At 41.8% G+C, this 26,624-nt stretch overlaps 1 protein-coding gene across 1 annotated transcript in view; it reads right to left on the reverse strand.

The window, feature by feature from the left end:
- The window catches only part of PDZD2 (PDZ domain containing 2), a 266,122-nt gene that overhangs the window by 26,948 nt on the left and 212,550 nt on the right, over positions 1 to 26,624 (reverse strand). The window contains exons 7-16 of the mRNA XM_052659129.1: positions 19,982 to 20,127; positions 16,171 to 16,290; positions 15,088 to 15,202; positions 12,084 to 12,157; positions 11,718 to 11,940; positions 10,810 to 10,927; positions 9,045 to 9,177; positions 3,913 to 3,994; positions 2,411 to 2,445; positions 1,083 to 1,233 (exon numbers count right to left, since the gene is read on the reverse strand). Coding sequence (XP_052515089.1) covers positions 1,083 to 1,233; positions 2,411 to 2,445; positions 3,913 to 3,994; positions 9,045 to 9,177; positions 10,810 to 10,927; positions 11,718 to 11,940; positions 12,084 to 12,157; positions 15,088 to 15,202; positions 16,171 to 16,290; positions 19,982 to 20,127 — 1,197 coding nt within the window. The remainder of the gene's footprint in view (positions 1 to 1,082; positions 1,234 to 2,410; positions 2,446 to 3,912; positions 3,995 to 9,044; positions 9,178 to 10,809; positions 10,928 to 11,717; positions 11,941 to 12,083; positions 12,158 to 15,087; positions 15,203 to 16,170; positions 16,291 to 19,981; positions 20,128 to 26,624) is intronic.

A 26,624-nucleotide genomic window follows, 5' to 3' on the forward strand; every position in this document is an offset into this window, starting at 1 on the left:
ACTTTCTTCTCTCCTCTGCCTACTGTTTTTTCATTTTTTTTTTTTAAACTTAACCTCTGGATTGTTCAACTTACACATGTGTGCTGCCTAGAGACAGAAGTGTGTAACTTGTCAACATCCATGATATCTAACACGTTACTGGGTTCAACCTAAATGCTGCTCCAAATACTCCCCAGGGAAGGATGCCCTGGGATCAACAAGTCCCGCACACCTGGGCCTTCTTATCACCTGAGGTCCTTCCTTCACAGGCAGGAGGGAGGCGGGCTTGATTAATGGGTGCGTGAGCTCCGAGAGCGTGGTGAGCTGAAGCCTAAGACTACATATCATTTATAAACTGCAACCTGGGAAGGGAAGGAAGGCGTGGGAGCTCTGCAAACTCTTCGCATCTCGTTAAACATAGTGAAAAATTACACGTGCTTCCGCCTTAGAGCGTTTCTATCAGAGCCTGGAGGAAGCACGTGGTCTGCTCCAAACGAGCTAGACAGGTTCTTGTCTGCCTCGTCTGAGACAGGGGATTTTCTTATTCAGACATTAGAAATGAGCAAAAGGAAACCACACTGGTGGGAGTGAGGAGTCAATGCAGTTCACATCAGGTCATTATTTCAGATTATGCTGAGAAAATAATCAATGAGGTCTTTTTCTTAAAAAAAGTAAAACCCATATGGTAACATCTGTCTCATACATTCTAAATCATTCACTCGCTGCCTTCTAAAAAGAATTAAGTTTAGGGTCTAGTGAAGAATTTGGTTAGGATTCCCCTGAAACATAAGGCCATCAGGTTATCAGCCACAATTCAATGCCACAAATTCCAAGACTACACTGTGTAAATAGCATCCCAACATGGGGACAGTTTAGCTTTCCACACTTGGGGTACAGACTGTGCACCCAGCCTGTTGACTGCAGGAGTGGGGAGGCCGGTCACTAGGAGTGCATTGCCTTTCCCAAGTTCAAACTCTGCCCTTTGTCAGGGTAGAAAGGTGGCTCCTACTCAACCATGGGTGTGGGCTCCAGTTCTCTTTCTGTACCCCAGCACCGTGATGTGTAAACCAACGCATCATGGAGTCAGAAGAGTCAGGGCTTACGGGATGTGCCAGGGGGCTCCGCGGAGCTGCTGCTGCCGCCGCTCCCTGGAGGGTCCTCGTCTTCAGAGCCGGCCACCATGAAGTCAGACAGTGGGCCTGGGGCATCGTGAGCAAAGTACTGGGAGAGTTCAGATTCAGAAATCAGGGAGTCCTGTTGAAGAAGGCAGTGCTAGATGAGGAAGATGCTCCAGCGTGGTTTATTTTAAATAGTAATTGTGTCCCATCTTCCCGAAAGCACTTTGTTCTCATCTGCGGTCACTCAAAACAGCTGTGATAGTAAACGCCCACCTCCATTTACTTTAGGATCACTAAATTAAACAATGAATGAATTAAAAGGCAACTGCTGCCAGACAATGTTTTTAAGAAATACGTTTTTGGCTGCGATCAGAAAAACCACAGCAGCAATGCATCAGCTATCCCAGGAAGAAGACTGGGGGAGGAGATAGGAGGAGGAATGGAATTCCAAGCCACTGGTTCAGCCTACTGATGAAACAACAAAACAGGCGAGTTTGACTCTTGTTCTCTAATCTACTGGGTTTTCGAAACAGCCAGCTAAGAAAGATTCCTTAAAGTTGCAGATGCCCTCCCCAAACTGGCCCAGACCCCTTTATTTAAAAAAAGGGGGGGGGGCAGTTATTTTTCAAACTGTAGCTCAGTTCTTTTATTTTGTTGTTCTGTTCTTTTCCTGGATGAATATTTAATAAAAGAAACTGACATTTATACACTTGTTCTCAAATGGACATTTTTGCTGTTTGCTGTGTAAAATGGCCAAGATGACTCATGGGCAGAAGTACAGGTTGGACGCTATGGTTTGATTTATGAGCTCCAGAACAAAGGTCTGTCTAGTCAAAGCTCTGGTTTTTCCAGTAGTCATGTACAGATGTGAGAGCTGGACTATAAAGAAAACTGAGTGCCAAAGAATTGGCTTTTGAATTGTAGTGTTGGAGAAGACTCTTGAGAGTCCTTTGGACAGCAAGGAGATCCAATCAGTCCATCCTAAAGGAGATCAGTCCTGGGTGTTCACTGGAAGGACTGATGCTGAAGCTTAAACTCCAATACTCTGGCCACCTGATGCGAAGAACTGACTTATTTGAAAAGACCCTGATGCTGGGAAAGATTGAAGGAGAAGGGGATGACAGAGGATGAGATGGTTGGATGGCATCACTGACTCAATGGACATGAGTTTGAGTAGGCTCCAGGAGTTGGTGATAGACAGGGAAGCCTGGCATGCTGCAGTCTATGGGGCTGCAAAGAGTTGGACACAACTGAGCGACTGAACTGAACTGAACCAGTACAGCAAGGCAGCAAAGTGCCTTTTCTTGACTCACCTTTTTTGCAAAAGAAGGACTCTTCAAGGGGGTACCTGTTGGGGAAAAGTTTACCATACTGTAAAAACAATGAAGCTCAAATCCTTACAAATAGGCTCACCTTCTTAACAGGAAAAGAAGGAGCCAGACATATTAAACAAAACCCTCTCTGCTCAATAGGCACGGAGGGACCACATGTGTGGGAATGGACGTGCATGCAGTCTATTGGGTACCCATCCCACCTCCCAAGATTCTTCTCAAGCTTCAAGCCCTCATATGCTACTGACTCCATGGTGATCCTATTAATAGTTGGAAGTAACTTCCTCTGCATTTCAGAAGTATTTTATACTGCCCATATACCAATTTCCATATGCATAATATAATTTAATTACAAGTGGATGCCTGTTCTCTTCTTCTTCGACTATTTACCTATCACTGATCGGGCCCTGCAGGGCTTAGCACTAGGATCTAGGAAGTGTTCAGTGACATTTGATAAATGGATTGAAGGATGAATGAAGAAAGGAACAGCACTCAAAAAACTCATGAAAGAAAGAGGGAGAGGGCTGAATATCTATCTTAGTTTTTAGTTGAAGGACAAAAAGACTCAGCATGGAGATTTTAAATTATATTCCATGAGCAAAAAGATTTTGAGTTTAAGGATCATAGCTTAGTAAAATCTTTTATAAATGACTGAGTGAATATATTGGGATTATGAGAGGACAGCCTTCAGGCAGTTCAGGAGAATGAGTGAGTTGAATAAAGAGTCCATTATGGCTGTGCCCACTTTCAATATATTAATTATGGATGCAAATAATTAGGGTACTTCTTGGTTGCCAAAAAACCGTATGCCTTCCTTTTCCTTTGACAACCAGTAACTCATGTCTCAGTTTCCTCCTGACATCAGTCTTAATATCAGTAATATCTCGAGTTCAGACACATCAGCAGAGTCCCTTGAGGTTCCCACTCTACAGGAAACATTACTTTTCCAACTTGGTGCTAAGTTTCATGTTTTAAATTCATGCGAAATTCTTACTAGGGCAATCCTCCTATGACTGAACTTTCCACTTAAGAAGGAGGAAAATCATGATTTTTGTAGCCTGTTACCTTTCAGTTGAAACTTTTAATTCATATAAAGAAACTCCAGGTTTTTGGCTGGATTGTACCTGGTGCCTACCAAAACAACTGGTAATTTAGTAGCGTTTCATTTCTACTTGGAATGAAGTAGAATTCATGTTCTACTTAACATGAATTGTACATAAACACCTGAAATGCTAACTCATTTTTGCAAATTATCTTAAAGCAGTAGAAAAAGCGTGCATGGCTGGAACTTTAATACAGCACGTTAAATAACTGTAGAAATCAAAAGCAGCCGCTATGGGAAAGCATGGAATCTCTTTGACAGCTACTTCTGCCAAACCCGGTAATTACCAAGACTCCAATAATACTGCGCAGGGGAGTGCCCCCGGGGGGAACGTAATGAGAGACTCTTCTGAATGTTGAATGAAGATGTGCAGTTACAGTACCTAAGCCAGGAGAGGAACTGGCCTCTTTGCTCTCCTGATAAGTGCTGCGTGCTATCACTTCATCCATTTCCTGCTCGGAAACCTGATTGTCAGCAGAAAGCACAAATTAGATGGTTTTATTTATTTATTTTTCCCCAATAAAAGTAGCTAGGACCAGAGTCAGAGGCTGGAGCTCAGATAAAGAGGAAAATTGCAAGACCAAAGACTATGACCACCCTTTGAAGCAATAAACCAGGGCATATGCGTAGTTATTATATCCATTAACAGCTGGGTTAATGGACTGCTTCAAACACTGGATTCAAACCCAGACCTTCAGCTGATACCCAAGCTCATAAAGCAAACATTCATTGCTGGTTACCAACAACATGGCTGACTTGTGCCTCTCTCTAGAACACTCACGTCTCATTCTCTTTTTTCCTAAGCTTAAACAATTTCAAACTTACATAAAATTTGCAAGAATAGCACCAGGATAGTATACTCTTCAACTATACTCACTTTTTTTTTTTTCAACATTCCACATTCACACTTGTACTTTATCTTCTCACACACACACAACTTTTTACTAAACCATTTGGGAGTTAGTTCCAGACATCATGACCCTTCACCTGTAAATAATTTAGTAAGTATCTCCCGAAAACAAGGACATTCTCTTAAATAATCTTGGTACTATTATCAAGTTCAGCAAATTTAACATTGATAAAAATGATGGTCGAATTTCACATCCCTAGGACTATTCTTCAGAAATGCTTCTCAAAGTGTGTCTTGAGGCTGGAAATAATTCACAGAAAGTTTGATGCCAGCCTGGGATGAGATAAGCGTTTTCCCTGAGAATGCAAATCAGTACTCAGCTGCTTTCATCAACATCTCGCGAGGTTTAAATGTCAAATGAAGTAAATAGTGTGCACAGTGATGTGACCGATTTATATTCCGGAGCAAGCTCCTTATCTGCGATGGGCCTTAGCGGCCCGTCACCAACTTCTCTGCCCAGTCATGCTTTAGAGAAAAGGTTTTTTGGGGGGAGGGGTGTGTATCAGGCAACCTAGAATTCAAAATCCTGTACTCATGTCTATTTATTCTCCTTTATATGTCTATTTATAATCCAAAATAATTCTGAGCCTTTGATAGTCTGAAAGACACTAGGCCAATCCAAACCATCAGTTACAAGCTGTCCAATAGTTCCTTCATGCTTAGATTTAGGTGATGCCTTTGGGGGCAGAAAAACTACAGAATTATAAAAACTGTTTCTTTTTCGGTATATCACAGGATCAGCGTATTTCGTAACTGATGATAACTCTGACCACTTGTTTAGGGTTTCACCAGATTTCTCCACAGGATTTGTTGTGTTGTTGCCATTAATGAGTAATCTGGCAGGAGACAGTTTGAGACTGTTTTATCCTGCTTCCCAATATATTTCCACTCAATGGTTTTAGCATCATTCATATTCTTGCTGAATCAGTTATTATAATGAAGTTTTCAAAAATAGTGAATTTATAATTCTCTTTTCCTGCCATATTTTTTGGTGGCATGGTAAACTCATGGATTCCTCCATGCCCCCCTCCCACTCCACCAACAGTTGTTATCCATAACTGTAATTATTCATGGAAGATTTTTATTTTTTTAATTTTTCTTAATTTTTTTTTTTGACTGTGCCACATGGCATGTGGGATCTTAGTTCCCCAACCAGGGACTGAACCTATACCTTCTGCAGTGGAAGCACGGAGTCTTAACCAATGGACCGCCAGCGAAGTCCTTCATGGGAAGGTTTTTAAAAAGCCTGATACGTGATAAACTATGAGATATTTAAAAAGCAACTACAGGACTTGTATAGTTTTTTTTAAAAGGTAAGAATATTTTAAATGTAGGACAGTAATTATGTGTATTAAAATAACATTTATAAAAAATAATATTTGGATAAGCACAGCAATCTGCCTTAAGTAAATGAACATTTCTATACAGGATTCAGCATTATACTTTAACCTAACACATCAACCATCAACACGTCAGGGACTTTGTGTAATAATTTCTAATCGTCTTCACAGGAAATAAAACGTGTACACACTTGCATGCAGACAAACATGCATGCTCCCACACATATCTTCATAAACCAAAAAGTAATTCTGTATAAATGAGCCATTAAAAATGGCTGCAGACTTTTCTTGACCTTAGACTTTGAATATTTGCAATTATTTTTGAGTGGGAGAAAAATGGTTGGGGTTTAAAACAAGTGAAAGATTTCCTGGATAACTCTAATCATGCTGAAAGCCCCAGTATCAATTAATAATGGACATCTATTACTTTCTTCTACTTAACGTCAGCTAGAATCTGCCACACGGGCAGGTCCAAATCTTAGCTTGTCTAAACCTGGAGGGTTTGAATATTCCAATTGGGCGGCCACTGCTTCAGTCATTATGAGAAACAGAAGAGAAGAAAATCCTCGTGGTATTTCTCTTGGAACAGCATGAAAACTAAGAAGCACATACATTTAGTATCAAAATGTACCATTGGCATGAGATGTTGGGATAAGTGGTGCAAAAATACATTAAACGTAAAATGGAATCTTGACCAAAAGGAAAATATAGTATGATGTTACAACTAAGAACACGATGTTTACCTAGGAGGAAACATGAAATCCAGTCAAACAAATACCGAAATTTGGTTTCTTCTCTATCTCCAGCACCATCCTGACGACCATTTTACCACGGCTAGAAACATGAGTCAACTCATATATTCCACGGAATCATAGACCACCAGTAGACCAGGACTGTTTTGCTTTGCGCTGGAATGCCATTTCGATGTTTGATTGTATTGGCAAATTAGGCAGATGCTTTGGGGTAAGATTAGGCTGACCAACAAATCATGACTTGTGTGAGGTTGGAATGGATTTTGAAGTCAGAGATGCCTTGAAGCCAACAGACTGCAAACCATGGAGAACTTAATTTTCTCTAATGTTGCTGAGGGATGGGCTGGGTCAGCAGCCACGGCTTGCTGGACTGCTTCCTAAGGTGAGAGCAGTGTGGCCACGAGGGTGGTGGAATCCAAGGGAGAACCCTGGAGGGAGGAGTTGAGACTGTGAGTCAAAGCAGGGTTAAAAGTGTCCCAGAGAGGTGCATGGGGATGACCCACAGAGATGTTATGGGGAGGGAGGTGGGAGGGGGGTTCATGTTTGGGAACACATGTAAGAATTAAAGATTTTAAAATGAAAAAAAAAAAAAATGAAAAAAAAAAAAAAGTGTCCCAGAGAGAGCTCAGGGGACGGCAGGGGGACACAGTAGAGCAGATTGCCAGGCAAAGGCAGGACTACAGAACAGAAGGGAGAAACGGAGAAAAAATAGGAAAAGGTGGAAGCGGGACTTGATTTTCTATAAATGATATTTATTCAAGTAGCTTTTATGTAAGACAATTTTAAGAATGCTTGTAGGAGTTTCCTGGGTGGTCCAGTGGTTGGGACCTCACCTTCTGGTGTTGGGGAAGGGGTGTGTGTGTAGGTTGGATCCCTGGTCGGGGTGCTAAGATTCCACATGCCTCTGGGCCGAGAAAACAGAAGCAATATTGTAACTACTTCAGTAAGACTTAAAAAAAAAAAAATGCTTGAAAACAGGAGAAAACAACCAGGGAGTGGGGGTGGGGGAAGTAGCGGGGCTGAGTTTGAATCAGCAATCAAGGTCCAAGGAGCTTGACTGACAGCTCTGTCCCAAATCAAGGCACAGAGTCACACCTTTGCAGTGGTTATTTGTATAGGGGAAACCGGACGGTCAGGGCTTCCCAGGTGGCGCTAGTGGTAAAGGACCTGCCGCCAACGCAAGAGATCAAAGAGACATGGGTTTGATCCTTGGGTTGGGAAGGTCCCCTGAAGGAGTGCACAGCAACCCACTCTAATGTTCTTGCATGGAGAATCTCATGGACAGAGGAGCCTGGTGGGCTACAATCCATGGGGTTGCAAAGAGTCAGACATGGCTCAAGTGACTCAGCATGCACAGCATGCAACTGGACGAATAACAAGCGAACACTGCTGAGACAGTGAAAATGACCCCCTAAAATTACCGCACTGAAGAAATCTCAGAAGCGCCACATGGGAGAACCTGCCAGGTCTCCTGGTACAAACTTCTTACTTGTAAACTAGCATAAGAGTCCATCCAGTATAGCAGCCTGGGACCATTCAGGACGTAAGCAAATAACTCTACAAATAATACAAAGTGGACAGTAGCCACATGTCAGGCATGGGAAGAGTTGATGGTCTAAATGGGCATTCTGAGTTGTTGAAAGGTCAGATTTTAAAGGGGTGAGAAAAACAGATTACCATGTTGGAGACAAGCTGATTTTAAGAATTTTACCTGGAGTACTCAAAAACAACTAAAAACAGCTTTCAAAATGGGTTGAGTTGAACTTGCCAAAGTGTCCTGTGGTTAGCTTAAAAAATTAAAAGCAGTCGTCTAAGTAGAAGAGATACAACCAAGTAAACAGCATGCATGCATGCTAAGTCACTTTAGTCATGTCCAACTCTGCAACTCCACAGACTGAAGCCCACCAGGCTCCTCTGTCCTTGAGATTTCCCAGGCAAGGATACTGGGGTTGGTTGCCATTACCTTCTCCAAAGTAAACAGCAGAGGTCCCCAATACACGGGCTATGATTATCTGCAAGTTAGTGTGGCGGAACAGTGTGATACTGATGCTGGAAGAAAATTAGTGGGCTCTTAAGCATTAATCACACAAGTATTTGGCTCAGGTCAAGGATGGCCTAGACAGAGCATCAACTTCAATACTTTCTGATTTTCTGGATGCAGAAACCTGAAAAGGCTAAGTATCTCACCAGAGATCGAACAGCCAGCGGGGGTTACTCAGAACTCTACCTTCCATACTTAGCACTCCCACCTTCCACTAACTTTAAATTCACCAATAATACCGTCAACATTTTCTAATAAAATGTTCTGAGTGTGAAGATGAAGTCCAGATCAATAATTCATTTCCCAAGTGTTATCAGTTACCTTGGTCACTGGGTGGCCACAGGCTGATTCCCATCCCCAGCTGGGTGAATGGTCTTATCAAAGCCTCTGCATGGTCATAGGAACACGTGTGCCATTGCTACTGGACAAACAGCTGTCTTCCCATACTTAGGACAGTGTGAGATACTTCACCTTTGGATTAGGGTGCCGGCCGATGACCAGGCGAACGGGTCCTGGGGGGCATTTGCTCAAGATGGAGTGGACTTTGCTTAAAGCAGCATGGCGGACATTGACAGAGTTCACTTCCAGGATTTGATCTCCGCGGCTAGGGAGGACAACATGATCAACTCTCTGCGGTAACAGTTTTTCACAAGACTTCCTTCTGGGAGTGGTTTATATAATACGAAATCTTTTCTGAATACTTTTAAGAAGCAAATGATATCCTTGCATCTTTGCATATGTATAAAAAGGCAAAACCCTCATAAACACATTAGGTTTTAAACTGACAAAGACCATTATGGGTATCTACCTGCATTTTCAGAAGTAGTAAAGTTGATAATAAGTAAATTGATAATAAAGACAACAATGAAGGTTACTATTACTCCAACATGTATTGTAGGCCAAGGACTATAAAAAGAAATTTATGCAACAATGCTTTGACTAGGTATTATTATTCCTGTTATGTAGATAAGGCCACGGGCTCAGAGAGGTCACCCAGATGTCACACACTGCTGAACTCAGGTTTGCCTACCTTTTGCTCATCAAGTGATAGTCCCTCGACCACCACCAGTTTCTTTTTCCCTACCATATTGAAATGATTATTGTAATATAATTTAAGAAGGAAATATCTGAAGCTCAAAGGTTACCCAATAATTTGTAAAAACGTTTCAGATTTGAACAAATGAGAAATTGGGGACAAGATGCCCATTTTGACTTGAAATTATAGAGAGAGAACTCAGTATGAGAAAACAAAGAGTCTTTATGTGGGGTTTGAAGAATGGTCATTTGGCAGGCTCCAGACATATGGAACCATTCAAGAAAGAAACATCATCTTGGGATGTCATTAAAGGATTTTTTTCCTTGGGTTCTAAAAGTATATTTTCTTTAATGTACTTTGGATGATTTGCTCAATTTTTTTTGATATGGAAATTCACTCTGATGATTAACTAAAAACATAATATAATCTATTAACAGGGCCTCAAAATGGCAACCTCAAGGAATGTCATTTTGATAATTCCTCAACTGCTCAAGGACTTAAAAACTTAGAGGGGAGAAAGATGATACTGTTTGCACAGAGTGCTTCATAAAATACGTGTACATTCTTGTGAAGTTTAGGTGGGCACAGACCCACTGCAATTACTATATAATAGGACACCGAAACCTCTCTTGTATAAACAGAATACCCAAGCTACAACTCAACTAGCCGAACTGAGAAATCAGACACGCAGTGATTTCAGACAGTAAGCATCTAGACATCACGTCTCAAAAAGGAATGGAACAACAGGAAAGGTTCAGGAGATTGTACTTAATAATAAAGGCCTCCTGTTCAAGGGCATGATCTTAGGACTCTCTTGTATCCAGTGATTCTGAACCATTTTGAATAGTTCCCAGCAGCTTATACAAATCCTATATAAATGCATATGAAAGTGAAAGAAAATATTTGGCTAATTATAGGTATCTACATAGACTTGTATTGTGTCAAGTTTCTGAAACTGAACTTCTGAGTCCAAACAGAACAGAACTGGTAGGGAAAGCCAAGATCTGGAATTCTTGAACCAAATTTCATTTATCTTTTCATCTTTGGAGATGCTTTTGATTGTAATTCTAGCTACATGACCGCAAAATAATATAAACATTTAGAATTTCACAAGGGAATGTAACAGGGCAGGTATCTTATGTATGTATTCATATATTCACAAACCCACCAGAACTCTAAACTCTCAGGTTTACAACCAACCTCAGATTGCTCTCCATCTTGGCCACTGATCCTGGGGCAAGGCTGTGAATGTAGATGCCTGGAGGGCTGTTTTCTAAGGCCAAGCAGCAGGCACCGATGCCTAAGCCAACTCTGGGCTCTGTGGGAGGCATCATCGAAAGAAAACAAAATCAAAAGAAAGAAAGAAAAGGAGTATCAATAATTTGAAACTGCATTAATGCATACTTTGACCAATAACCACTTATTTTTAGACAAGACTTAGGATATAAATTTTACTTTTCTTTGTCAATGTGAGCCACGTTCTTTTAATGAAATGAGTCTATAGCAGAACCAGGGGCTAACTATGGACTGTGAATTATTTGATGCTCCATTCTCTTCTTAGTCTGAAGGATCTCCTTGAATCTGTTTTTGGAAATAGGCAGAGTCCCAATAACATTTTCTATTCTGGATATACAACTTCAGGCTTTCTTTTGCCTTCCATTGATTTCTAGGTTGTTCAGTTGTTCATCATATTTCTACCACTGGAGGCAAAGATTAAAAGAAGTAGGATTTGGTGTTACCAAGGAGTTTTAGTTACTGGTGTTAGCTATATTCTTAACTATATTGTTTCTTCTTGAAAATGTTATCTTAGCCTTAGATTTCAGCTAGTCAGTGATGTTTTTAACATGAGTCTCTGACACACAGTGATTCATCCAGAGAGAGCTTTAAAAAACTGTGCTACGGGGAACTTTTCTTCACTTTAGTGAAGTGACTAAGATCTCTCCTTTTGATCCTACTGCCCATTTAGAGAATGCCATATGTTGTTGGTAGCAGAATGTTCCAAAGAAGCAATTCATGGAAAAAGACATATAAAAAAAAAATGAACCTAAGAACAGATTACAAATTATGATTTGAGAGAATGTAACGAAATGAGGACAAGCTGGTATCACCTTTGTTGAGGGTTACTTCCATGACGATTCTGTCCTTGGGTCCGGGGGCCTTCCGACCCAGGGATGAACTGCCTTCATCACTGCCCACCGCTGAGGTTCCCCCGCTGGCATTGAAGTTTGGGGAGCTTGATCTGCTCATGTGTGTGGGTGTGGAGCAGGGTGTGAGACTTGGGCTCAGTAACTTGGTGCGTACCGTTAAGACAAACAATCCACTCCGGATTTGCTGAGAAAACAGGAAGAAGGGCTAAAACATTCAGGGTGTCCTTTTATCAAATGATGGGAAAAAAAAAATCACCAAACCCAAACCAGAATGAAATAAAGAACAACAAAGATTATGATAAAGGAGGTCCATAAGAATGTTCTTACCTTAAAGGTATGAATGGCTTCTTGAAATGTCAAGCCCTTGATTGGTATTCCATTTACATCTAGGATTTCATCCCCTAGTGACCAAATTTGAGAATTACATTAACATCAAGCTTTAGTTTACTGGAATCTAACTGCTTGCTGCTGCTGCTGCTACTGCTAAGTCACTTCAGTCGTGTCCGACTCTGTGTGACCCCATAGACGGCAGCCCACCAGGCTCCCCCGTCCCTGGGATTCTCCAGGCAAGAACACTGGAGTGGGTTGCCATTTCCTTCTCCAAAGCATGAAAGTGAAAAGTGAAAGTGAAGTCGCTCAGTCGTGTCTGACTCTTGGCCACCCCATGGACTGCAGCCCACCAGGCTCCTCCATCCATGGGATTTTCCAGGCAAGAGTACTGGAGTGGGGTGCCATCACCTTCTCCAATCTAACTGCTTGGTCAGTATTAAATAAAATACCACAAAGTCCCTGATTTACAACTCTTTAAGATGAATTTTATTGTTCCAATCTACTCTCATTAGCTTAGCTCCAAGGAATGTCACAAAATGGGGCAATAAATGGCATTGCATGTTGTTCTGCAGTAATTCTTTATTTTCACCTTTAATTAAAACAACTGTGGGAAGCATCAAGATCTTACTCCCCTGCCACTACCAAGTCTGATAATACATGTTTTACATTTAGAAATCAAACTACAAAGACTGAATTCCTACCATTTTCTTACAGTCTTTGGTTTACAACTTAAACCCACTGGTGGTGAAGCACAGACACCCATAACATGTGCGAAGCCAAGCCTATATTTTCAGAAAGACATGGTGTGTGAAAAGTGGCTTCAATGATTGAGACAAGGAAACACATGAGATATTCTTCAGGAATGGCAGCCTCACATCTACGTGCAGCCCCACAGTCGAGATGCTTGGTTTTAATGCTGTTCAAGGTTCTCAGTCAGTAAGCTGGCAAGTTATTATACACTTCTATCTAAGAGATTGTTGTAAAGTAATATCAAATTTCTTTCTCTCTCTCTTGCTCTCATTCTCTTTCTCTCTCAAACTATCCTGAACTCATCTTCAACTCCAAGAAGGCACAGTCAGGTCATTTTTCAAGTTGTTGATAGTGTCTGCTGGGAACCTAATAGAGCTTGGACATTCTCCTGACTTAAAGCTGGTTTCTGTCTTTGGACTCCTGTGTCATGGTCCATTTTTTGGAGTAACAGTTCATCAGAAACACCACAAAGGTGCACAAGCTGAACCTTGCACAGCAGTATGGTGCAGGAGCAGACCTCCCTTATAACAAAGTGCAAAGCAGCCTATGACCACAGCTTTTCACCTCTCACGGACAGCTGATCCCAGGAGCGCATGGGGTATTCCATTAAAGGAACCCCGTACACAGGTTTAAAAAGGCAAGCAGTACTGAACCCATGTGTTATGTGCCTTTTCTGTAAATGCAATTACAGATGTTGCAAAACAAGTGAGATAATCTGTTTAAAAATCACCTGGCATAACCAAGACTCAACTAGGTGAGGTTTTTGGTTTGTTTTCGCCTGGGAAAAAGGCAGAAACATTAAAATGATCGCTCATACTCTTGAAAATCTTTAAAGATTACTTAAAAGACAGATCAATTCAACAGGTTGAAAATCCATTCTGATGACCTCTATTTATTGTAAGTGAATACATACAAAAATACAGTATTTAGGAGAAGCAAGTGCTATTAACCTCTCCTATCGATTTTTTTCCTGCCATTTTGCCCCATTCTACTAGCACTGCAGGATGAATTTCAATCAAGTGAACACATGGCATATCCATTATAAAAATGCTCCGCTAGAATTGTACATTGTTGGGAAATGAGACACAAACACCACCTGGGAGTTAACCCTTCCTCTGAGAAAGAAAGAAATATTCTGCCATTAAAATATGAAGCCTGGTCATGGCTTATCATTAGGACACAGACTTCTGGGATTGCTCTGCCTACAAAAAAGGAGATTCCAATTTATTCTTATCAGTTTAAAAGAAATAAGCTGGTTAAACACAATATAATTGGACCAACTAAACTGAACGGTCACAGCATTTTTGAAGGTAACTAGTAATAGTATGATTCAATCATTCCATGCAGGAAGTATATTAATAAGAAGGAGAAAAAAATCAGGATTCACAAACAAGTTCTGGGGATCTAAGGTACAGATTGGTGCATATAGTTAATGAGACTGGATTATATACTTGAAAATTGCTAAGAAAGATGCTAAATGTTCTCATCACATGCACACATACTAGGTCAATACGTGAGGTGATGGAGGTATAAAATATCAGGATTCACCAACAAGTTCTGGGGATCTATGGTATAACAGCATGGTGCCTATAGTTAACGAGACTGTGTTATATACTTGAAAATAGTTAAGAAGATGTTAAATGTTTTCAGCACATGCACACACACTAGGTCAATATGTGAGGTGATGGAGGTATTCATTAACATTGTTTGGCAATCATTTTGCAATACATAAGTGTATAAAATTATCATGTTGTACACCTTCAATGCACACAGTTATCAATTATATCTCAATAAACCTAGGAGCAAAAAGTGTTTGTCTAGTATGTTTAGGTGTGTCAAAAATGGCAGGTGCTATGGGGTTGGTGGCAGATGTTTATGTACTCTAGCCCCAAGCAAGAATGGACTGTAAACGCTCAGGAATTTTCAAGGCAATTTCAAAGATCAAGGGGATAAGACAGACATTTAAAAATCCAAACAAAGATATCAAGCCACTTCTCACATAATGTCTCATGTAATCCTCACAACAGTTCTTCAAGGTAGGTATTCATATCCCAAGTTTACAACAGAAGAAAGTGAAGCTTAGGTTATTCGAATTGTCCAAGGTCCTGAGTAAGTACTGGATTCAGCCCAAGTCTATCCAACTACCAAGCCCAGAGCCACACCCACTCAGGCATTTGCTTCACATCTTGCCAGGGGGCAGACTCTCCTAGGATCAGAGCTCACCGAGGACCACCAGAAGGTTCCCTCCTACCTTCTTTAAGTCTTCCATCCTCTGCAGCCGATCCATTTGGGAAAATGGTCTTGACAAAAATCCCCATCTGTCCTCGAATGCAGTCTCGACCTCCAGCAATGCTAAAGCCAAGGCCCTGGACGCAGAGAATATGGGGGTCCAGGTTGTCAGCGCACTTCTTCACTGAGGGCACCCCCAATGTAGTATTTAACTCAGAGTTGAGCTAAAGTGAAAGTGTTAGACCCTCAGTTGTGTCTGACTCTTTGCAACCCCATGGACTGTAGCCCGGAATTCTGTCCATGGAATTCTCCAGGCAAGAATACTGGAGTGGGTTGCCATGCCCTTCAGAGGGTCTTTCTGACTCAAGGATCAAACCTGGGTCTCCTGCATTGCAGTTGGATTCTCTACCATCTGAGCCATGACGGAAGCCCGTGGAGCTGAGTTAGTAGCTGCAAATTTATATGTTCCCCTCACTATGACCCTCCTCAGACCCACTTGCATTATGCCAGCCATGCATTTTATTAAAGGGTGAAAAGTTTCAGGTAAACATATGAAATTGCTGACATTTGACAATCTTTTGATCTCTAAAGATGTCAGTTTCACATAGATCAATTAATAGTTCATAGCTGTGAAGGTGCCATATCTGTTTTATTCTTTTACTTTTGTATAATATCAAATGGATATCAAAATGGCTATTTTGATATTTGTGTAACAAATTACTTGTCATTATTCCTCTTATGATAATGGAAATGCCATGAAATTCATTCAAAAGGATAACAAGGGGGTATTCCTTGAAGCGGCAGGATCTGATTTTCTTTCTGTAGTGGTACAAGCTGGGGCATTTACCCCACCCTTGATGGTGCCCTAGCTGCCGGGTGATGATGCCTGAAATCAAAAGGGCAAAATGGGTTTGATGATGTCGCCTGCAGGCCATGGGAAAGGATGCCAGGGTATCCACTCAAATCTACCCAAAAGCCACTCACTTGATTCTTCTTTATACCTTTACCCTTATTTTATGTAAAAACAACACTAAAAAGGAATCATTTACAAAATATATACTAGCATTTCCCTAGAGAGCAAAACAATGCACACGAAGGAGCTCACCTTGCCCTTTTCTTTGTACAGCCCAATGATGGAGATGACTGACGGCCGAATGAGTCTCCAGGGAGATTCCACCTGAGTTGTGCTTAGTGAGCGAGTGGACTTCTTCACAATGTGGTATTCCTAAAAGTCAGCACATGAGGTCAGAGATCATCTCACTTATCCTGCTGTGGTCCCTGGTATAAAAACATACTCAGATTTGGGAAACCTCAGTTGTCTTTTACGTTAGATGGCCATTGGCCTGTGGTCCATACCTGGCCCAGTGGGTTAAATAAAGCTAATTATAAAGCGCATTGGAGGAATAGCCCCAACTGTGATGGACTGCCACGTCTTCTTTTCCCCACATAAGCAGCCTAGGCTGCACCTTCCTCGAGCCTACTCCACACATCCTACTGTTTGCTTCCTGGAGTGGAGTTAGGGACTGGAAAGCAAGTGGCCTTGGAGATGGAGAATGAGCGTCCTCCGGTCAGGTACTCCACTGGAAGTCACCCCTGCCCCCATTCCAAGTTCACAATCATGGTTAGCAAGTAGCTCATCATTTCAAGCTCAATTCACTCACTCAGAACTCAGCAAGCTTTTGTTTCTTATAAAACCCAAACCACAAACCCAGACAACTGTTATTCCGTATAAAAAATTCCCTCTGAGAGACTGCAGCAGCTTCAGCTCTGATCCCTCACATTTGGAAAATAAAATACTTTTCCACAAGCCACACTTTCCCTTTCTGGCACGCAGCAGCTCAAAATCTTGATCTCGTTTCCCTTTCCATCACCCACCAAGTCCACGTGTGTAAGCAGTGTGGATCATTCATAATAAGAACAAGAGAGTAAATGAATCTATTGCTAAAGCACTGTGACAACCTAGCTCCTTGGTGTTCTTTTTAGAATAATACATTTCTTAAATGACATAGATATTCTAGCATAAACAACAAAATCATTTCATGTTTAATATGAGAAAAAAGACACTAGAAAATAGTTTTTATCCTTAATCAGCATATTCTACATTCAAAGGTAGAAATGAGATCTGCTAATGATATTTTCGTAGTCCTGGCAGCTTAGAACAACTATATCTTGCAGTTTTACATAATATCTGTCAGCTATGTTGGCCTCCCAGCCTCTGATTCATTAAAAAAAAAAAAATGATGTTGGCTTGGCAAGGTTACCACCCTTTTACTGAAACTATTATGGATATACTTTGGGCACCTGATGTGAAGAGGCGACTCATTGTAAAGACCCTGTTGCTGGGAAAGACTGAGGGCAGGAGGAGAAGGGGACGACAGAGGATGAGATGGTTGGATAGCATTGCTGACTTGATGGACATGAGTCTGAGCAAACTCTGGGAGTTGGTGATGGACAGGAAAGCCTGGAGTGATGCAGTCTGTGGGGTCACAAAAAGCTGGACACGACCGAGCAACTGAACTACAACAATTACGGAAATAGCCAGGCGTAGCCCTCGAATACAGAGGTTCATGTGCAGACTCACAAGGGAACTCTTTCTCTGATCAACAACCTCCAGCAGGGCCTTATTCCATCTGCCCTTCAGGGATCAGAGGCCAGCAGGCTTCACTCTTCTCCTGAAGAGTTTTAGGGGTCTCACTGCACTTTTAGACTTCTGTCATCCCATTTGGCAGCCATGAGCCACCTGTGGCCATCTATATTTAAATTAAGATATATGAAAATTAAAAACGTATTCCTCAGTCTCTCTAGCCACTTTTCCTGTGCTTAAAAGGCACATGTGGCTACCATATTGGGTAGTATAGACATAAAACATTTCCATCACTGCAGAAAGCTTTACTGGATAGCTCTAATCTAGACAATACTTTTTAGTGGAGGGATGGTAGGAGAGAGAAAGAGAAAGAGAGGAGGAGAGAGGAAGGGGCTTCCCTATGGCTCAGCAGTAAAGAATCCACTGCCCATGCAGGAGATGTGGGTCTGATCCCTAGGTCAGAAGATCCCCTGGAGCAGGGAATGGCAACCACTTCAATATTCTTGCCTGGGAAATCCCATGGACAGAGGAACAGGGTGGGCTACAGTCTGTGAGGTCATAAAAGAGTAGGATGTAACTTAACGACTAAACGACAACAACACACCTTAAAAACTAATCAACAAAAGTGGAAGGCAGGAAGGAAAGAAAGAAAGGCAAATCCTGGGAGAAAAAGAAAAAGGCAGAAAAAAAGAGGACAGAAGAGAAAGAACAACTTGAAGAGGGAAAAATAGCTTCTTCTTTAAAATCTTGCATTAGCTTGTGTTTCTTGGTTCCTAGAAGTCTGTTCTTTTGTTGTTGTTCAGTTGCCAGGTCGTGTTCAACTCTTCACGACCCAGTGGGCTGCAGCACACCAAGCTTCCCTGTCCCTCCCTATCTCCTGGAGTTTGGAAATAGATAGTTTCCGGCTATAAGTACAGTCAGGTTTCCTCATGAGTCAGTTAAGAAATCAGCACCTTAATGCTGGACATCCTTGGCCAGGACAACGGTAGACCTGCTCTCATTTTCCGCACTAACCAAAACAGTCTGACAGCGTGGCTCTCCGACGGCTTCTTGATCTCCCCGTTGATCCAACTGGATCATGCTGCCCAGGACACACACTTGTCTCCAGACATGGGTTTTAACCAGGCCTCTGGCAACCCACTCCAATATTCTTGCCTGGAGAATCCCATGGATGGAGGAGCCTGGTGGGCTACAGTCTACGGGGTTGCAAAGAGTCGGACACGACTGAGCGACTTCACATGCAAGTTTTCTGCTCTGCTTTTTCTCATTGCCCCAACTCCAGTTGCCCTTGGTAGATTCAGCACAAGACAGCCTAATCAGCAGTGGCCTCTGAAACATGGGCACTTTCTAATTGTATTCAGGTCAGGCCAAACTCCCTGCACAGTGATTCTGGTGTATCGCTTGGAACTGCTCAACCTCTTTGGGATTTAGCTACCCTATCCGTAAAAATGTGAGACACCCAAAGCAAGAGCCCAACCCAGATGACCTGAGCTAGGTCTTCTAGAACTCTAATACCTGAGTCTCCATGCACTTAAGGGTATCACAGCTGTCACTCCCTCCTCCCATCTCTGCTTCACTGAGGCCCGGGGACCGGATGCCAGTGACTCCTCTGTGCTCTGGCTGATGGTGCCAGGACTGGAAGAACACTCCACAAGTTCCCAGAGACTGAGCCTGCTTCTGACTTGGTTATGAGATGTCTACAAGGTGTTGGCTGGGTTGAGGATGACGAAGTTGAGGGGAGCCCCTGTGCAGGGTTGCAGAGTCCCGCGCTCTGATGGAATATGAACATCCCCACCCACCTCAGCCCCCTCTGCAGTCTCTTCTGACCTTGGCTGTTGGAGCCGTTACTGTATGAGAGGTAGGATCCAGGCACACACCACAGCCACCCCCCGCCACGTGTCCACACCCACCTACCCACCAGGCTCTGCCGACACACCCACTGAACAAGAGACGGTGGCTCACCACAGACCGTGAGGCGCCATTGTCTCCTGGCAACAGAAGTGGCTCTCGGCTCCAAAACACACAGTGGAAGAGAATTGAGATTTTGAGATCCAACAAGGGATTTTTTTTCCCCCCTTCTCTTCTATTTCCAAATATTAAGCTGACTTCTCTCTAGCCTCCCTAGATAGACCTTACTGACTATACTATATCTCTTGTCCTAAATACTTCTGGCCCTCATACACAAACAGGTCTTTAGACCATGAAGCTCCTGCTGGCCTCTGAGAGAATTACAGAAAACCTGGAGACACAGGGTTTAAAACATGCTCTTCTGCCCCTAGCCAAGTAGCTGTGACTGGATAAGAAAGTCAGGGGCTCCACAGTGCCGTACTACCTGTGATGTGCCCGTCGAGTCCAGGAGCTGGGGAAGGGAATGCTTCCGGCCATCTCGGGAGACCTCTAACATCCTGGCCCGGGGGTCACCATGTCGCACCATCAGTTCATTATATTCTTCAACAGACTCTAGACGGTGTACACCACCTTGAAAAAACAGGGAAAACATGACGAGATATAGAATGAAGAGAATCTTATGAGCATGTATAGGTATAAACTTGTTGCATTTACACCCACGTTCATGGTTGCTCAGATGGCCTGGTGGCCAATACTTTCAAAGCATCTGGCTCATCATGTTCTCTTGTCAAGTTCTGCATGAGCTTGGTGAGTGTTGAGGTCATAATGCCAGACCCTGAAGAAAGTGCTAGTTTTTGAAGTGACCAGTTTGGATATATGGTCAGTTTGTATATATTTAATCCAACTAAGACGTAGCTGTGGTTGATAAGGCAATAAACAATGGTGAGAATGCTATCAGTGGATGGCTTTTTAGTGATGGAGGAATATCACTTTGTGATTGGTAGTAGACGCTTGGGGTAGATGCTTTTTTTCATGTATAGCAATGGACATTTAAACAAACTTTTAGTTAAAGGATAACTTACAGAAAAGTGCACGAATCATTAAGTGTACATACCATTCCATGAAATTTCACAAAAGAAACCTATCAGTAACCAACATCCAGACTAAGACATAGACTATCACCAGGTCTCCAAATCCCCTTTTGTGCCACTAAACACTGCTCACTTCAAACATCATAGATTGTTGTTGTTTAGCTGCTAAGTAATGTCCGACTCTTGGCTACCCCATGAACTATAGCCCACCAGGCTCCTCTGTCTATGGGATTTCCCAGGCAAGAATACTGGAGTGGGTTGCCATTTCCTTCTCCAGGGGGTCTTTCTGACCCAGGATCAGACCTGCGAGCTCCTGCTTGGCAGGTGGATTCTTCATCACTGAGCCACCTGGGAGGTCCAACATCACAGATTATTTTTGCTTATTTGATATAAATGAACACATACAACATGTTCATTTTGAATCTGGCTCCTTATTCTCAGTATGTGTGAAATTCCATCGTGTTGTTGCATGCCAATAGATTGTTCACCCCACTTTTGCACACTATTTCATCATATAAACATACCATGATTTATCTATCCATTCTATTGCTAATGGACATTTGATTTGTTTCCAGTTTCAGACCTAGAATAAGGGTCAGAAAACATTTTTCTGTAAAGGCCAGATAGTAAATGTTTTAGGGTCCCAGCACACATTCTTTCACTTTTTTTAGATGCACTGAAAATGTAGAAAGCATTTCTATCTGTGGGCCATACTAATACAGTGGTGGGTGGTAGTCTGGTGACCCTGATCTAGAATATACTGTTGGACATTATGTGCATGCTGTATCTGTTGGATCTATCTAGAACGCATGTGGCTGGGTTACAGGCATGCATTCCCTTTCACCAAGTGGGATCACCAGGGTGCATTATGGCTTCTTCCTCCACACACTTGTTACACTTATTAGTGTCAGTCTTTCTAATTTTAGCCACTCTGCTGGAGTGGATAATAATGGTATTTCACTGTGGTTTCTAATTCATGTTTCACTAAGGACTAATGGAGATCAAACTAAAGGAGATGAAACCAGTCAATCCTAAAAGAAATCAGTCCTAAATATTCATCAGAAGGACTGATGTTGAAGCTGAAGCTCCAATACTTTGGCCACCTGATGTGAAGAGCCAACTCATTAGAAAAGACCCTGATGCTGGGAAAGATCAAAGGCAGGAGAAGGGGACAACAGAAGATTAGATGGTTGGGTGGCATCACTGACTCAATGGATGTAAGTTTGAGCAAGCTCTGGGAGATGGTGATGGACAGGAAAGCCTGGTGTGCTGCAGTCTTTGGGATCACAAAGAGTTGGACACGACTGAGTGATTGAACAACAAAGGACTAATGAGACTGAGCTTTTTTTCAAATATTCATTGATAGTTTTTCTTTTTTAAGGTTGTAAACTGTAAGGCTGTTCAAGTCTTTTGCTCTTTTATCCCCTTTTCCTTTTTCAACTGGACTACTAGAAAACTTTATGTTTTTTTTCTTTGCTCATTCTTTTATTGGGTTTTTCTCTGTTCATTTACAGGACTTTTATTTTTTATTAGTAATATATTTTGGATATGAGTCCTCTGTGGAATCTATGTATTACAAATATCTTTTCTGACTTTCATTCTTTCGATGGTATTTTTTGATAAACAAATGTTCATAATTTTAATGTAGAACAACATATCATATTTTCCCTTTATGGTTGGCACTCCTGTATCTTTTTTAAGGGACTTCCTTGGTAGCTCCTGCAATGCAGGAGACCCCAGGTCGATCAATGAATTGGTAACACTCCCTGGAGAAGGGAACAGCTACCCACTTCAGTATTCTGGCCTGGAGAATTCCAGGGACTGTATAGTCCATGGGGTCACAAAGAGTCAAACACGACAGAACAACTGTCACATCCTGTTTAAGAAATCATTAATGATTTTTAAAGACATCTTTATAATACATAGTTTAGTCACTAAGTCGTGCCATCTCTTTGTGACCCTGTGGACTGCAATACATCAGGCTTCCCTGTCCTTCACTATCTCTTGGAGTTTGCTCAAATTTATGTCCACTGAGTCACTGGCTGAGTCATGACTATCTATCCATCTCATCCTCTGCTGCTCTCTTTTCCTTCTGCTTTCAATCTTTCCTAACACCAGGGTCTTTTCCAGTGAGTTGGCTCTTCACATCAGGTGGCCAAAGTGTTGGAGCTTCAGCATCAGTCCTTCCAATGAATACTTTGGGTTGATTTCCTTTAGGATTGGTTTGATCTCCTTGCAGTCCAAGGGACTCTCAAGAGTCTTCTCCAACACAACAGTTCAAAAGCATCAATTCTTCAGCACTCAAGCCTTCTTCACGGTCCAGCTCTCACATCCATACATGACCACTGGAAAAACCATAGCTTTGACTAGACGGACCTTTGTCAGCAAAGTGATGTCTTTGCTTTTTAATATGCTGTCAGAAGGCAATGGCACCCCACTCCAGTACTCTTGCCTGGAAACCCCTGTGGACGGAGGAGCCTGGTCCAGGGCTGCAGTCCATGGGGTCGTGAAGAGTCAGAGACAACGGAGCGACTTCACTTTCACTTTTCACTTTCATGCATTGGGGAAGGAAATGGCAACCCACTCCAGTGTTCTTGCCTGGAGAATCCCAGGGACGGGGGAGCCTGGTGGGCTGCCGTCTATGGGGTCGCACAGAGTCGGACACGACTGAAGTGACTTAGCAGCAGCAGATTTGTCACAGCTTTCCTTCCAGGGAGCAAGTATCTTTCAATTTCATGGCTGTAGTCACCATCAGCAGTGATTTTGGAGCCCAAGAGAATAAATAAAATCTGTTAACTGCTTCTACTTTTTCCCCACCTATTTGCCATGAAGTGATGGGATGGGATGCCATGATCTTTGTTTTTTGAATGTTGAGTTTTAAGCCAGCTTTTCTAGTCTCCTCTTTCACCCTCACAAAGGACTCTTTAGTTCCTCTTCACTTTCTACCATTAGAGTGGTGTCATCTGCATATTTGAGGTTGTTGATATTTCTCCTGGCAATCTTGACTCCAGCTTGTGATTCATCCAGCCCAGCATTTCTCATGATGTACTCTGCATAGGAGTTAAATAAGCAGGGTGACAATACACAGGCTTGTTGTACTCCTTTCCCAATTTGGAACCAGTCAGTTGTTCCATGTCTGGTTCTAACTGCAGCTTCTTGATCCTGTACACAGGTGTCTCAGGAGGCAGGTAAGTTCATCTGGTATTCCCATCTCTTTGAGAATTTTTCCACAATTTGTTGTGATCCACACAGTCAAAGGCTTTAGCATAGTCAGTAAAGCAGAAGTTTATATTGTATACTATTTTAAAACAGGAAAGCTTAAGGGACTTTAGGAGAAGGCAATGGCACCCCACTCCAGTACTCTTGCCTGGAAAATCCCACGGACGGAGGAGCCTGGTTGGCTCAGTCCATGGGGTCGCTGAGGGTCGGACACGACTAAGCGACTTCACTTTCATGCATTGGAGAAGGAAATGGCAACCTACTCCAGTGTTCTTGCCTGGAGAATCCCAGGGACGGGGGAGCCTGGTGGGCTGCCGTCTATGGGGTCGCACAGAGTCGGACACGACTGAAGTGACTTAGCAGCAAGGGACTTTATCTAAAAATTTTTATTCATTTTAAATTGAAGTATATTTTTATGTATGATATGAATTATACATGTATAATACAGTGTTTAACAATCATTAAAGATTATATTCCATTCATAGTTATTATAAAATATAGACTACATCCCCTGTATTATATAATATATCCTACATATAAAACTATGTAGCTTACTTTGTACATAATAGCTTGTACCTCTTAATCCCCTACTCCCCCTCTCCCCTTCCCTCATCCTTCTCCCCAATGGTAATCACTAGTTTGTTTTCTATATCTCTGAGTCTGCTTCTTTTTTTGCTATATTCATTAGTTTGTTGTATTTTTTTAGCGTCTACATATAAGTGGTATCATATAGTACTTTCTTTGTCTGTCTGACTGCCTTTACTTAGCTTACTACCCTCCAAGTCCCTCCATGCTGCTGCAAATGGCATCATTTCACACCTTTTTTATGGTGGAGTAATATTCCATATATACACACACAAACACACCACAGCTTCCTTATCCATTCAGCTGTTGATGAACATGCAAGTTGCTCCCATATCTTGCAATTGTAAGTAATGCTGTTGTGAATACTGGGGTGCATGTATCTTTTTGAATTAGTGTATTTAGTGTTTGTTTTGATACTACTTTTCCAGAAATGGAACTGGTGGGTCATATGATAGTTCTATTTTTAGTTTTTTGAGAAACAGCCATACTGTTTCCATTGTGGCTTTCCATTGTGTGTTTTCCATTGTGGCTATGTCAGTTGACATTCCTACCAACAGTGTATCAGAGTTTAAAGACTTTAATCTTAAATGATGGATCAATTATATTGAATATAGTTATAATCACATTACAATGTTTACATTATGCACCAATATATGTGTATATCCATGTATATGTATGTATATAACTTTATACACATATAGATTCTTTGAAATGTCAAATTCTTCTATTCAATATTTTAGTTGATGACTTAAAATTTTAATTTACCTAAAAATTTCTCAGAAGTTTATCATGAAATAAAATGATTCTGTACTCTTTTAAAAATAATATATTGATGAGTTTTTAACAATGATGAAAAGTTAGAATGGTGCTGATACAGTTATATTATAATAGACATCACTAAAGGCCTGGTTTTTCAAAAGCTACATATTAACTTTGTGATACAAATTTCAGGTTTTCAAACATCTGAAATTCCTTTGCAATCAAAAGAAAAATTTTCATTTAAAAAGATCACAGACCTAAGGCATTAACATGGATAAATCAAAAAATACCAAAGTTAAAAGGGAACCCTACTGGCAAAAAAAGGAGGTATGAAGTAAAGAAAACTCTGGTTAGAATATCAGGAAAAATGTTCCATGAAATCACTTCAGTCATTTTGGAGCCAGACGGGCCAAAATCTTAGTGGAAATGGTTGGAACCTCTTTAGAGAACCTCCTTAATAATTCATGACTTAATAACTCATGGCCAGATTAATCTATCTTGGCATGCTTACTCATATGAACAAGATTTATTAGAAGAAAATTCCTTTTGAGCTGACAGGGAAGCACTTGCCATCAACAGAAGAGAAACCACATACGGTAGTGTCTGTAGATAATATACCGATATGTGAATACCAGAGTGACTCGCTTACGAAAATATGAAATAAATATCCAAGTTTACAGGACCCAGAAATTAGGAAGTGATCACATTAAAATCTCCTGTATTCAAATGTCTTTAGACTGAACATATTTCAAAGCACTGAATGAAGAACCAATTCCTTAAGCCTCTTTAACGTGCCTCCAAATTACTTTTCCAGTCTTATCTCCCACTACCCTGCTCGGTGAATTCATTGCTCCAGCCTGCGAATTCTCAGAGGAGAGCATGTGCCCTCCGCCCACATCCGTCCCCAAACTGGGGAGCATATAAATATCACTGAAGTTTCCCCCAAGTTTGCCTGCACCATCACCTCCCATGCCAAGAATCTCCTCCCCCCTAATCTTTCTGCTGCACTGAATCATGGTTGTGGCGGGATTATTGTATCTTTCAGACAGCTGAGGCAGAAAAACAGTTGCCAAAAACTTCTCTAACCCATTTTTTTCCCTCATTGTCCCAAAATACTTCTCCTGCATTTTGTCCCAAGTCTAGACCCTGGTTTTCCTCCTCTTGTGTTCTGCCCAGTTCTGCCAGTATACCGGCTTTCCTTCATCCTGCCCACCCTGGATGCCTCCCCCGGGCACCACAACTCAGAGAGACCTCAGTCTTCACAATGTTCGTGCATACTTCATCATGACCTGCAACTTGAGAATCTTCCTGTCTGAACCCATTCAAGCATCTCCCCCCCTTGAGATGGAATGAGAACAATGATGTGAAAATGACAACGATGAATGTGATATTAACCATGTCAGTGAGGACAGAGGCAGCTACCACGTGGTGACGGCCTACCGCAGCCACATTTTGGAACGGCAGTGCCATATG

The sequence above is a fragment of the Budorcas taxicolor genome, chromosome 20, assembly GCF_023091745.1.
Source record: "Budorcas taxicolor isolate Tak-1 chromosome 20, Takin1.1, whole genome shotgun sequence".
Taxonomy (NCBI): Eukaryota; Metazoa; Chordata; class Mammalia; order Artiodactyla; family Bovidae; genus Budorcas; species Budorcas taxicolor.